A 14,907-nucleotide genomic window follows, 5' to 3' on the forward strand; every position below is an offset into this window, starting at 1 on the left:
AAGGCTTAATTACATTCTTCCTTGATGTTTCATGTCATTGATCAAGAGACACCTTCTGCCAGTTGCTCTGCATTCGTTGCATGATGGTGAACAGCAGGTGAGAGACAAGGGAAAAGGGAAACTTAGGTTGCTAGAAGATGGAGACATCCTGGGCAAAGAAATTTCCTAGGACCTATCGGAGTGAAGATCATAACAAGGCAGGGGAATATATGCAGAGGGTCAACCAATAGAAAGCATAAAAGCAGTAGCCCTCCTGTTATTTAGTACTTAAGAAATTACCTTATTGCATTAATGACACCTTTGACACAGATCATCCTAGAAGTGTCTGAAGATGGAAAGAGCATAACAGAAAGGTGCCCAGCAAGGAGAGATTTGATTCCCATATGTTGAGGGAGTTAAGGGTTGTCTGCTTTGCCATGTAGCCCATCTTGAAGTTCTCTTGCAACATGCATGCTTAGACTTGTCTCTCAAGCACACCATGTTGCAAGTTCCCCTGGGCGTACCAGCACAGACCCACCAACCAATCACCTGACTCAGACTTCAGGATTCCCACTTCTTACAGGCTGTTCCAGCTTAAACTTTACGAGTCAATACACATGCTTATCCCACGCACATCTGTTTGGTGAAGATGCACATACTTGATGCACTCAGCAGGTGACACCAGGCTCATGGGCTGTAACCCAATGCCCTACTTCTGCCTCTGGGGTGGAGACACTTGTCTCACTCACACCAGTCCCACCAGTATCTGGGAAAACAGACTAGTCTCTTCCCATGGCTGGGAGTAGAAGACCCCCACTTGCTCCAGTACATCACGTCAGGGCCCTCCCTGCTCACTTCAGTAGCGGTTCTACAGCCTACAGCTCAGCCTGACTCCAGGAGCAGACCCCCAGACCACTCATTGATCTGCCAAGTGTCTGGCACTCTGGGTTCATAGACTGTGGTGCCCTCCCAAGTCCTGGAGACAACTCTCCAACCGTGATACCAGGACCCTCACTCACTCCTGTAGCTGACCCCACATCTGTGGCCGACACCCTTGGCTTAACTTCAGTAGCTGCACCTAGTCCACACGTGACAATCCCCATAGGCACCATCCCAGGCTAAGAGCCCACAAGGCCATCTACTTGCTGACAGTAGGACCCTTCACTCCGCTGGCTGACACCATAGCTCATACATCACTGTATCTAACCGTAAATGTTCTAATGTGCTTAAGAAAGAAAATATGTTTAAATATGTTTTTTCCATCAGATAACATTTATTTAGTTTCTTGATACAATTATAGTGGAATTGGGCTTGCTTAATTGGATGGATTCCAACAAACTTAAACGCAAATTGGAAATGAGCATGGATTCAACTCCTCCCGCAGAAAAGTGGTGGAAAGACAGGTTATATAGCACCTCCTAAATTACAGCTGTCACTTCTGGGAACTGAATATGTTTTGTAAACTTGAGACTTTCTTACTCAATAACAAGAACTCAATCAACTAACCAGGGTTTTCTGAATATGGCTCCAACCTAATAATCCTAACTGGTTCTTTTTCCTCTCTAGAATTTTGTGCCTTTTTTATCTAAGTCTTTCTTTCTCATTTTGTTTTACATTATGCTGACGTTTGTTCGTGATTTCTCCCTTTTACCTTTGACTGAACTGTCCTTCCCTAGACAACTCTCTGTGCAATTTATGGATTTGTTAATGGAACAGGAATATTTTGATGACAAACAGCCATGAATCTCAATTCCCCTTTCGATAGAAAAGGGTGAAACACTTCTGCAGATTCCTTTCCAAGGCTTATAGATATTCTCAATGCTTTGCTTCTCTTCTTTGCATCATAAAAGTAGACTTGTGCTTCCTCCAAATCCAGAAGCACACCAATCATTGCGTCATTCATTTCCTTCTTCTCTGGCCTGTTGTTTCCTTTGATAGAGAAAACCTCTCCCCTGGTTTTCTGCAGAGCCCAGAAGTCCCCTCTTGCAAGTATCCCTTGCTCCTCTTGTTTCCCTTTGTGCCTCATGACCCCCAGCACCCAGTCCTGCTGCTGGCCCACATCCACTTCCCAGTAGTGTTTCCCAGATGCAAACCCTTCCTTTGCCACCAGGACAGGGATTGTGAAGGGGCTGCTCAGGTCAGCAGGTTCAGTTTCATTGCTTTCAACATCTGGAGCTCCTGGCACTTGGATCTTGAGGAGTTGGCATTCAGGATTCACAGTAAAGGGAACTGGAGGGGAAGATGACAATGACCCAGTGAGCAAAGTGTTTCAGGAACATATCTTTGGAGTGGGAAGTGGGTTGAAGCATTTCAGGGCTTCAGTAATCTGGGCATGATTTGACAAGGAATTGAAATGTTTTCCCCAAACAGGGCAAGAAACAGACATGTAGGAACTGACAGGTCCCTTGGAGCTGTCATAGCCATGATGTCTCTCTTGTGGACAAATCCAGGTGATTCTCACTGTCTTTCACACGCTTTATAATTAATTACTCTCTCTCACTTTTCCATTATGTCAGGGAGGTGGCTGAGTCACCATCCCAGGATATCTTTAAAAACTGTTTGGATGTGGTGCTCAGGGACATGATTTAGCGGAGTGTTGCTAGAGTTAGGGTAGCTTGGTTAGGCTGTGTTTGAACTTGATGGTCTTTTCTAACCTGAGCAATTCCATAATCCATGATTCTATGATCATTATTATTATTGCTATTATTATTATTATTGCTATTATTATTATACATTCAGTCCTTACATGAACACAATTCTGCAACTTCTTTTCTCAGTGTTTCCAATGGTCACCTCCAAGCCTCATTTTGTTTTATCCATTTAAAGTGAAGGCTTATTCCTGTGATTCCAGCTCAGCTGGCCAACCTCTAAGATCATGCCACTGTCATTTCCGGAGAACTTGGACAGAGAAATACACCATTTTCCTACCCTTTCTTCTGTCTGCTTACCTGCTTTGTCCTGAGCTTTCCAGAAATCTGCAGAGGAGAAAGAGAGGAAAGAGTTTTGTGAATCTGTTGTGTGGTTACACAACTGTTAGCCTATCTTCTGTTGCCTTATGTTGTGCAGTTATTGCCATCACTGAAATTCATCCCAAGGGTTGACTTTATGTAAAGCAGTAGCATGTATTCCAAGAAAAACAAAACTTTAAAACCACTTACCCAATTCACATTCTAGTATGTCTGCAAGAAAAATACATTCTAATTATTAAAATGTATTTTGTTGAAAGGATGTTCTAGTTACTGACACCAATAATCTTTATATGAGATTTATCTGTGTTGTGGTTCAGTTTTTCAAAGCTGGACAAACCCAGACCACAGGACATCAAGCTACACAACATGTAAATACTAGCATGTTTTGAATTAGTGCAGGAGAGGCTCCACATCTGAACGCAGTACCTCAGGTGAGGCCTCAGCAGCGCAGGGTAGAGGGAAATGATCAGCTCCCCTGAGGTGCATCTTTTGATACAGCCCAGGATGCAGTTGGCTTTTTGGGCTGTGTGGGCACAGTGCTGGCTCATGTCCAGCTTTCCATGCACCAGTACCACCAGATCTTTTTGTAATGAAACAATTCATAGCACGTTACGGTTGCCTGTAGATCTGTCCTAGCTTTAGGTATAGCAGCTTCTGGCAAGAAGGATTATTCACAGTTCAGGAAAATCTTACAGCATGCCTCTTGACATCTGCATTGAAGGAGGAAAGAGATCTGAACTATGATGAGGTTGGTGCAGTCTGTTCATGCTCAGGTATGGCTTCCTCACACTGGTCTGAGTACTTTATTTTTTTGTAAGGTTCACAAGAGTAAGATTTATAGTTGTTATCTTACCAAGCCAATGTTTCGTTGAAGAGTATCCTGCAAAATAACGGCTTTAATAAGTGAAAAGGAATCTCGAGGAGATGAGGATTCAGAGTTGAGTGTGATGCAGATAATTCACACCTTGAGAATTCAACACTGAAATGAAGTTTCCTTTAAATTTCACCAGGCAAATATTGTCGATCATATGTTAAAGGTTTGACCAAGAAGGGAAAAAGCACAGGAGCCATAAACTAGAGCTTCAAGAATTTCTTGTATGGCCAGCAAAACTCAAGGCGGGTGGATTACAGAGAGGAAAGAAAGTATCTCAGGGCTTCTAGAAGCATAGCCATGCTGTATAATAATGTTCATAGCCATTTAATGTATGCATTAACCATTCAACTAGAAACAAGCTGCCTTGATTTTTACTGAAATAGCTGAGTTTCCTTCCCTTTTACTTCTAAGAATCATCAAAACTGTCTTGTTTGCAGTATTTCCTTACCTCCATCGCGTGTCTTCTTCTCTGAGTCTAAGTTGACCAGCAGACAGAAAATACCAAAGGAAAAAGAAAAGAAAAAGCAAACATTACTGACTTGAACAGTTGCTTTTTAAAAAAGAGTTCAAAGGATGATCAGATATGCTTTAAAATTTATGCCATTGCACTCAATAACAAAAGCTCCAAAACATTCATGGAAAATGGATCACAATGATATTTTGAATCTTTGGATTTGTGATGAACCATCAGCGCAGATCACAATAACATTTGATAAAAGAAACAGTCACATCCAGAAGAACTTCATATCAAAATGTTCTACATCTCATTTGCTCTTTTGGGGATGTAAATAGCTTGCTGACCAGAAGTAGTTGAAGAACTCTCAAAACCATCTTCTTACCTAAGTCTTTCTCCAAATCCTCTTTGTCTGAAAGAGATGACATCTGATTATCATTGCATCTGTTACAGTATCAAATTGTAAAACAGACATTACTCATTGTTCTGAATGCTAATTCCTGCATGATCTGTTTACATAGGACCAACTGTGATTATTCCAGTCTACCTGGTGAGCAAAAGAAGGATATGCTGCATGGCAATTAAGAAGCCAAATGACAACCTGGTAACACACAACTTCACAACCAGTAAGGGGGATGAATGATATCCATACAGCCTCTTTAAGGCACCTACCTGTTGAATATCTCAATCTCATCTAGTTACCTTTCATGTCCCTTAGATTTCAAGTAGGAAATCCACACACCCCTCCTCCCACCAGCTCTTCTCCCCAGTAATGATTTCCTCATAGAGTTGAAATCTAATCTCTCTGTGATCACATCTAACAATAGGAGAAAAGGAGTATTTACTCTTTTTGAGCTCGTCCATCGTTGTTTCTAAGAATAAAACAGCAGACAACAAAAATTGTCATATTAATTATTCATTTAAATATTCACCATCTCAAAACAAACAAACAAACAAAAAATAACCAACCAGAATAGAATAATCTGAAATGCTCAGTGGAAGTTGAGCCCATGAGTTCTGCAGAACAACAACTAAATCATTATAACAGGGGAGTATTTTTAGTAGAAGAGCATCTTAAAAATACTAGAAGAAACATGAGCTGCTGGAACAGGAATATTGTCAGGCATTCACAAAAGAACCCCTGCAATTATCTCCTGTCTGGAGAAATACTGTGGGCAGAAGGAACTTCCTTACACAAGAATGCAGGCTTATTAATAATACATATTCATATTGGATTCATTGTTTGGTGTTGACACATCTGTATGCAACAAATTCTTGTTTCTGGGACCTGTTGAAGGAACACAGTTTGCTTTTGCCTCTGAAGGTACAGAAACTTTTGGCTTTATTGTGACACTAGAGGGAAGAGTTTGTCTGTGTTGACAACTAGCTCTGCCTGCGAGTGGTGGAAGCACAACTCCCTGCTGGGGCAGCAGTGGTGGTACTTGTAGCTGATGAGAAGAAACAGGCAATGCACCTTGGTGCATTACAAAACTGAAATGTCTCAGTATTGATTGTTCCTGCATTCTTATCAGAACAGTAATCTATGAAAATGCTTCTGAAACCGTTGCTAGCTCAAAAATTGAGGCTATTGTCCCAAAGTAGGATTGTGTGGGTTTACTTAGCCCCCTTGTTACTCACCTTCTTTTTGTTTTCTTGTATAATTTGCTGGAAAAGGAAGAAGAATTTTAATTATTTTCCCAAGAAAAAAAAAAATCAGTTTAAATAATCATAGTATAATCCCAATATGAGTTTTATTTCCAAAAAAGCACTGTTCTAAAGATGAGCCACGTATTCAGTGCCTATTTATCATTTGTGATCACTTAAAATTGTATCTCACAAACAACCTCCTTGTTAAGGATGCTTTGTGCATTCACACATATATCACTCTCAGACATATCACTTTTTTCCTCTCTCCATCTCATTCCTGTCTCTTTCTTTCTCACGCTGATATTGAAATGACACTTCATTTTCCATTAACTGCACTTTGCAGTGTGGTTACGACTTCCGTATCAGCTGTTGTTGGTGTAAGTACTTACTCTTCAGCTTATAGCCTGCAGCAGCAATAACAGCCACAGCACAAAATATAATCACAAGGAATGCGGTCATCCAAGGTGAAGTGGATGGAAAGAAGACCTCTGTAAAATATAAACAGTGTTCCTTTCAATGAATGCTTGTGAAAAACAGTCTAGGACATGTCCAGTGTCTAAGGCATGTGAATTTAATGCTATAATTTTGCTGTACTGTATCACACTGGGACTCTTTTTGCCATCTGTGGCAGTTATAGCTGCCCTCCCATTCTCCACGGTGCATTGCCAGATAGAGAAATTGACAGAGCATCTCATATATTGTGAGATGCCACCTTTCTATAAGAAGTATGTGTTGAGTGATCCATCTGAGGACATTATTTTAATTATTGTCCTTATAGATGAAGTTTTTGGGAACGAAAAACTGTCTATAGTGCTATTTCAGATGGAAAAAAAGGATTCTTCTGCTTTACTTTTGAAATTAAGATCCAAATGGGAGGGTGGCACCTGCTGTTGTGCAGAGTCATCATGCTGTTGTCAAGGAGAGAAAAAGGATGAGAGCAGACCTTCACCATTTCCTACAGGCACTTCTAAATCATTCCCTTTCCAAATCATTTCAGTGCTCCCGTGTGATGATAAATGAGAATTGACTACTATTTCTTGATAAGGTGAATTCTGAACTTAATGAGTAATATGAAATTTTAATTCTTATAACGTTATCCATCTCAGCACTTGCCATTTATGTCTTTTCTGGATATCCAGAATCTCTCTGGGAAAAATGGAGAGATGAAGGACAGCAGCCAGCAAACTGGTTCTCATAAATCTCAGCCCTGGAGTTCACTTACCTGAAACCAGGACTCGCGATTCACATGCTGTGTTGAGGATATCATTGACTATTCTGCAGGAGACTTCCATGTCAGTTCCTGGTTCTAGGGCCATGGAACTGACAACATCAAAAAGGCCTGAAGAAGTCTGCACTCTTTGTGTGACCACTTTCTCTTTCCGTGTCTGTCCTTTGCTGTCCAGCCAAATTACTTCAGGCTGTGGAAACCATCCCTGGGACTTGCAGGTGACGCCAATGCCCTGATCCACGTGGCCATCTATATGAACTGCAGAGTCCTTACCTTGAGCTGTAGAGAAGGAAAGAAACAAACAGGCAATGAGATATTCTCTGACTGAGCAGCCTATGTTGGAAAGATCTTCCTCAGATTTGTCCATAAACACACTGCATGAGTTGAACAGATGGAGATGCCTGTATGCAGCATGTCTCTTACTGTACTGATAAAGAAATTTTTTTCAGACATTTTTGATACCTTCATAAATAATTTGAAATAAAAATGAAAAGGAGTAATCGCAACACCATACTGACTAGCAGAAAATTTGCTGTTGAAATAGATTTGGATGACACTATTATGAGACTACAGTTGGAATACTGGACCAGAAAAGTGATGTGTAAGATGGAGCAACAAAAATGGGTTGAAACACAAAATAGTCTCTCAGCCAGCCTACAATTGCCTCACTTCTACATAAATAGGTTTGCTTTATTGCAGCATTCAGCCCTACTCCCTTTACACATTTTCATACCCACATGTAAGAGAATGTTAAAAAGATATTCTTAGTGTCCAGATGTCAATGAAGGAAGACTACCAGAGTGGAGGCTGGTCTTCCTCATGGCTAACAGAGCCCCATCGTCCTTACCAAAGATACAAAACTGCACTGAGTAAGAAGTCAAAAGCACCTTTTTGGAAGGTTTTGGAACCTTGGAAAAGACATTCCACTCACCTGCCACATTCAGGTCAACCTCCACTTCATTGTACTGATTCTCCAAAGAGACACTGCAGACGTATTTCCCTTTATCAGAGACCATGACATTTTTCAGGTGAAGGGATAAGTTCCCCTTAGTAACTTCACTCAGAAAAAAATTTGTACGGCCCAGGTATGCCTTATTCTCCATTACTGGATTCTGTGCATTTTTTCCATCATAGGTAGTCACTTCATAGTTTACGGGATGTCCAATTACTGTCCACTGAACAAGTACTCCCTCTGAGACTGACTTAGCATCCAGCTGGCAGGGCAGGGTGACTCCCATTCCAACAACTCCAAGCACAGGATCGTAAGGAGGTATAATTCTTAACTGACCTGAAAGAAGATGTAGATGTAAATCTTGCCAGCCACAGATGTTCTCATTAGCATTTTGTATAGGAAGCGGTAATGTCAGTTAGTGAATGTAGGTCTTCCGTTCTGATAAAAATCAGTGTATCAGGAAATGCTGTGGATCAGGATGTTATCTCAAGAATTATTTCAATAATTTCCTACTTTGAAATCAGGCGCTGATGAGATCAGACAAATGGAGAGGAAGAAATCCCATCACGGTAAGGACTCAGGGATTCTGGTGGATAAGAAGCCGGCAATGTGCACTTGTAGCCCAAAAGACATTGTGTGCTGCACTGACAGAGGGGTAGCAGCAGGGAGAGGGTGGGGATTGTCCCCCTCTACTATGTGAGGCCTCATAAGGTGTACTGTGCTCAAACCTGGGACCCCCACCATGACAAAGATGTGGAGCTGTTGGAATAAGTCTGGAAAAGGGCCACAGAGATGCTCAGAGCACTGGAGCACCTCTTATGTAAAGAGGCTGAGAGGGATGGTCTTGTTAAGTCTGGAAAAGAAAAAGCTCATTTGTGACTTCACTGCAGCTTTCCAGCACATAAAGGGAGCTTATAAACAGAAGGGAGAGTGACTTTTTACACAGTCTGATAGTGATAGGACTAGTTATTCTGAAAGATGCGAGATTGCAATTAGACATCAAGGGGAAATTTTTCACTGAGATGGTGGTGAAGTGCTGCCCACAGAAATTGTGGAGTTACTTGATGACGGTTTGGGATGGCCCTCCTGATGTAGTACAACAAGTCTGACCTAGATGACAACAAGTCCATGGCAGGGGGTTGGAACTGGAAGGGCTTTAAGATCCCTTCCAACCCAAGCCGTTCTATGATTCTATGTCAGTTTTGTAAGTGGAAGAAGACTTTTCTGTCCTCTGCTGTTGTTCAACACCATCACTTACCCACTCAGAATGCAGGGTAACCTCAGGGAAGGGTTATTGGAAAAACTGTGCTTAATTTGCAGACAGATTCTGAGGCAGAAATGGCATGCTACCATAAAGAAAGATAGGCTCGTTATGTAAAGCTTTAATTCAAAAGGCAAGCTTATGCCTACCTAATATCAGATGCCAATCATATTTTCACTTGTGAGATGAAACACACAACAGGAAAGAGATTTCATGTCAAATACTTGTTGAAATATGGTCATTAATGAAAATTAGACATAGTTAATTTTGATTTTTATTGGAAAATATTCTAGCAGACCTTTGCAGATTTTACTCTCCTACTCTGTCACTCAGAAGTGGACAATACCCAAAGAAATGTAGGTTTCTGAGCGCAATTAAGTGACAGGACCAGCTGAGCTGAGAAAAGAAGTCAAAGCAAAGTAAAAAAGAAAGCTCTCTGAAAAAACAATCTCAGAAATCAGTAAATTTATGTATAATGCTATATGAAAATACACAAGTAAATTTCTTCATTTCTTTCATTTCCTGTTTTTTTTTTTTTGTTTGTTTGTTTGTTTGCTTTGTTTTGTTTTTAAGTTCTAGAACAACCCATCAGCTTTGGAAATTACAGTACCATTTAAATGAAATAAGAACAAAACCCAGACTTACCTTTGATCAAATGAACTATCTGTAGGAAAATTATAATGTGAAGATTCATTGTGTGCTGAAATCTGGAAGCCATCACCACGCAGGTTTGGATGTCTTCAGTAACCACGGCCAAATCTTACCACATGCCTGTAATCTTTCCAAGTATGGAACAGAAAATGAGAAGACCGAATTGGGAATGAAAGGCATATGTTTATGTAGATATCAAAGTACGTGGAGTGATACAAAGATAAACCCTTTAAAATGCTTAAGTTTCATGGAAGAAAAATAAGGAAAATGAATGAATATGTTGTTTAGAATGGAAGTCTATGACTTATGTTAAGATTCTAAGACTTCCACTTGTCCTGCAGAGACCAAGAGAGGTATTTCTGAAAGACTTAGAAAAGACATGAGAATGGATCAGAAGGGTGTTTTACAGTCTTTTCCCCGAAGGGTCTAAAAGACACCTTGTGTTTAGGAAAACTCTAGTCATTTTTTGTAGATGAAGACAGAATAAATACAGACACTGGAGGATGTATGGTTGTTACCTTCAGGCAGGGGAAATTTTAAGGCAAACTTGTCACATGAAATGTGCCTTCATTTCTAGGTCTCACTAGAAAACATTTAATCTGCACTCTAATTCCATATGTGAATTCTCTTACTCACTGAAAATTAATGTGACTTGTCTTTGCATTTTCTTTATGGAGGAAGGCATGAATATTAAAAATATCAAAAGACTAAGGAACAGTTTTCCCATCATTTTCCCTTTTGAATAGAGTAGTATCTTAGCACTAACAGATGTGTTTGCCATGGAACCATGCATTCAGGTTGGAAAATTCCTGACCTAAGTACCACGTGTTGGAGTTCAAATGATTATTCCTGGCATGTATGTATAGTAAAAGTAGTTTCTATTACCTAACTAATAAGATAGAACTCCTTGGAGAGAAATAAATAGGAAAAATGAAATGTAACTCATCAGGTTACTCTAAAAAAAATGGGAATATATAGACATGCAAATTCTAGAACTGTAAACTTAAAGAGTCTCTCTACATTTTTCAATCTTCATATATTTTTAACATAACATGTAATTGCTTTTCCCCAAGCAGAGGTTTCCATACAACCTCTGAAATAAATTTAATCCAATCAAAACTACTCCAGTACAGCCTCTCCTATCTGCGCACAGGAAGGGACTGATTTCTCTAGGGCATAGTAGTAACACTGTGCACATGGAGATAAGCTTGAAGAACATGCATAGCGTTCACTTGTGAAGGCAAACATGCATTTTTATTTTCTAACAAAAATAAATGGATAAATAAACAATTTTTTTTTTTTTTTAAAGGGAATCATGAAGAGTAAAGAGCTTAAAGAGTTTAAATGGAAGCGAGAAATTGCAAGCGCAGAATGTCATGCCAGGGATTGTAACTGCATTCATACACTGCTCTTTCTATTGACCTACTAGTCACTAGGCAGTAGATTTAGCTTTACCGAGATCTTGACTGAAGGAAAGAAGAAAGAATCAAAAGGATAAAAAACTACAGCTATAACTTCATGCATCTTTCTATATTAAAGTGAAGTAAAATAAAGAAAAAGGAAAAGGAAAATAAAGAGTTAAGGAAAAAGAAAAGAATGAGAAAGAAAAAGAAAAAGAGAAAGGAAAAGAAAAAGAAAAAGAAAAAGAAAAAGAAAAAGAAAAAGAAAATGGAAAAGAAAAAGAGAAAGAAAAAAAGAAAAAGAAAATGGAAAAGAAAAAGAGAAAGAAAAAAGAAAAAAAAAAAAGAAAAAGAAAAAGAAAAAGAAAAAGAAAAAGAAAAAGAAAAAGAAAAAGAAAAAGAAAAAGAAAAAGAGAAAGAAAAAAAAAAAAACAGAGAAAGAAAAAGAAAATGGAAAATGAAAAGTCTATATTTCTGACACATTAAGAGCAAAGTAAATTTCTCCCATATGTGAAAATGTATTTCAGAATCAGCATATTTCAGACCTCAACACAACCCCAGTCATAAGAAGAGTTTTGGGAAACTTTCTTTCAAGCAACTCAGCAAATAAATGAGCATTTTGCAGACTTTAATAAAAGTTGCTAACTGATAGCTTCTGATGTCGAACTGTCATCATAGATTAGATTTATGCCTCATCCATTCTTAAGAATCAGACTGTCTTAATATCTACATGAAGGCAGTAGAAAGAAAGGACCTCAGACAACTTTTAGCAAATAGTTTAAAATGCCACATACAGAAGACAGAGAGCATTCCCATTGATCCAGCCGAGAAAGAAGCCATTTTAATCCAGGGCTGAGATCATTCCCTGGGAAATATAAATCATGTCCCACACTGATTCAGCCAGGCCTTCATTCCTTACCTGGATACTAAGATCCAAATGATCCATTTTAAATTCAGTGTGTATTGCAGAACTGAGGGGTCTCTGTCACTTTGCTGTTCTCATGTGAACGCAAATATTTCCATTTTCCATAGAGAGTAGACTTCAGTAATTTGCTCACTGAAGTTGTTTAGTATGAAAGACTGAACTTTCACCCATAGCAAATCATTGCCCTTGGGTCCAACAGATTGTAGGAGATACCTGAAGGTTTGATTTCCCTACCCACCTAGATCCAAAGTGCAGCAACAGGTTTCTGTTTCAAACACTTCCTCATGTGTGCATTACATCTCACTGAAACATGTCTTAGGTTGGAAGGGGCCTTAAAGCTCGTTGAGCTCCAGCTCCCCATTGTGGGCAGTTTTGCATCCCACTAAATCAGAAACTGGATCAGGTTGCCCAGGGCCCATCCAAGCTTTCCTTGGCTGTCTCTGTGCAGAGGTGCTCTCAGTGAGTTCTTTGCCCGGTCTGTACACGCTTCTGGGATGGCTGTGAGCAGGTTGCAACACATTCCACTTGATCTTATTGAATCTCATAAGGTTCATGTGAGCCCACTTCACAAGCTCATATTTTTGTCTGACTTCTTGACAGTTACTACATTAAACAGAAATCCCCATCAAGGACAGAGAGACCAGTCTAAGGGGTTGTGGCAGAGTAGAGTGGCAGAATCACCTCCCTCGACATGCTGAGTCACCCAAGCTTCTCTTGGTGTAACCCAGGATAAATGTTGGCCTTCTGGGCTGAAAGTGCACATTGCTGGCTTGTGTGACATCCCCAAATCCTTCTCCTCATGGCTGCTCTCAAGCCATCCTCCTCCTAGTCTGTATCTGTGCTTGGGATTGCCCCAAAGCAGGTGCAGGACCTTGCATTTGACCTTGTTGTGCTTTATGAGGTTGACATAGGCTCACCTGTCCATCCTGCCCAGGTCCCTCTGGATGGCATCCCTTCCCTCTTACCATGTCAGCTGCACCACTCAGCTTCGTATCATCTGCAACCAGGATGTCATGTGGGACAGTGTCAAACGCTTTACACAAGTACAGGTAGATGATGTCTGTTGTCCTTTTATCCACTGATGCTGTAACTCCATCCTAAAAGGCCACTAAATTTGTCAGTTTGTCACTGAATTTTCACTTACCCTTGGTGAAGCCATGCTGGATACCACCAATCACTTCATCTTTATTTCTTGTGTGCTTTAGTAGGGCTTTCAAGAGCATCTCCTCCATGATGCTTCCAGGCACAGAGGTGACACTGACTGGCCTGCTGTTCCCTGGATCTTCTTTTTTATTTCCTTCTTGAAAATGGAGGTTATGTTTCCCTTTTTCCAGTCAATGAGAACTTCATCAGTCTGCCATGACCTTTCAAATACGATGGATAGTGGCTTGACAACTTCACCTGCTAGTACTCACAGTACCCACAGACCTTGCTTCATCCATTCAACATGTGTACCTTCTGGTCCTTTTGATGGCCTCGAACCTGACCTTCACTTACAGCAGGCAGAACATTCTTCTCCCATTTCTTATCTTTGCTTTCTGCAGCTTGGGCAGTGCTATGAGTCTGATCCAATCATCTTACTCTATCAAAATTGAGCAGCCCAAGAACCTCTTGAGCTGTGATCTTCATAAGACTGCATTCGACCTCCCCAGTTGCTTATAAATGTTATGAAGATTGAGTGACTGCAGTCATTCTTCTCTTAAGAGAAAGTACAGAGTGGAGAAAACTTCCATGGTGGAATAAGGTGAATATGCAGGGAGTCTGTTCTAAACAACATAAACTGGCAAATTTCAATGTTACTAACACCAGGAGAATGTGTTGTGCTGACTGTAAGTGTTACAACTGTAGAGCAGAGTGAAAACCACTTAGCCAAACTGAGATAAACATGTAGAGATGGGAATTTGGTGGTACCATGGAACTGGGAGCCTGCAGGGTTGTCACCCTGAGCCAGCAGCTTTCCATTTAATCAATCACAACAAAGATATGGATGACGAGTCACTTTTGAGAAACCTGATATTACAGACTTATTTGCTTACAACCTTGGGATGGTGCACCTGTAAACCTAGCATGCATAAAAGAATGCTTGAAAGAGGCCTCAGGTCATCATTTTCTCTGCAATCTTCATTGCTGTTTGTCAGTTCAAGACTGTGATGTCTGCTGGTATTTGTGAGTCTGGTCAGCCCTTCTCACTCTTTATGGGCAGGATGCTACAACAAGGTCCTGAAGGCACAAAGTGACAATAAGGTACCTGAAAGGATCATCAGAAAGTCTGGGAAAAAAACACTCTAACTCAAATGTGATGTCAAAAAGCAGGCATTCCTTTTAATTCAGGACACTTACTGGGTAACTTGGCAGATAAAGCATGCTTGAAACTCTTGGAGTTCAGGTTCAGCATTTAAACAGTAAAGACATACACATGCAACATCTTTACCAGAAATGATGTACGTATTCATTATTTTTTCAAGAGCTTTTTAATGTATGCTGATGTCTCTTTGGGCATACGTGGTGCATCTGTATGAGCACCTACTTCCTTATTTCAGCTTTAGATTCTTCACAGTGAATTTTGG

The 14,907-nt window shown here is 40.2% G+C and overlaps 1 protein-coding gene across 1 annotated transcript; it reads right to left on the reverse strand.

Moving 5' to 3' along the window:
* Positions 1-1,672: 1,672 nt before the first annotated feature.
* Positions 1,673-10,082, reverse strand: LOC306956440 (butyrophilin subfamily 3 member A2-like; the record flags this gene model as incomplete). Its single annotated transcript, XM_079547711.1, has 7 exons — positions 1,673-2,208; positions 2,928-2,954; positions 5,915-5,941; positions 6,313-6,411; positions 7,146-7,430; positions 8,083-8,439; positions 10,010-10,082. 7 exons carry the CDS (start codon positions 10,080-10,082, stop codon positions 1,673-1,675), a joined length of 1,404 nt encoding a protein of 467 aa, XP_079403837.1.
* Between the last annotated feature and the right edge of the window lie 4,825 nt (positions 10,083-14,907).

This window comes from Tetrao urogallus (assembly GCF_951394365.1).
Source record: "Tetrao urogallus genome assembly, chromosome: 30".
In the NCBI taxonomy this organism is placed as follows: Eukaryota; Metazoa; Chordata; class Aves; order Galliformes; family Phasianidae; genus Tetrao; species Tetrao urogallus.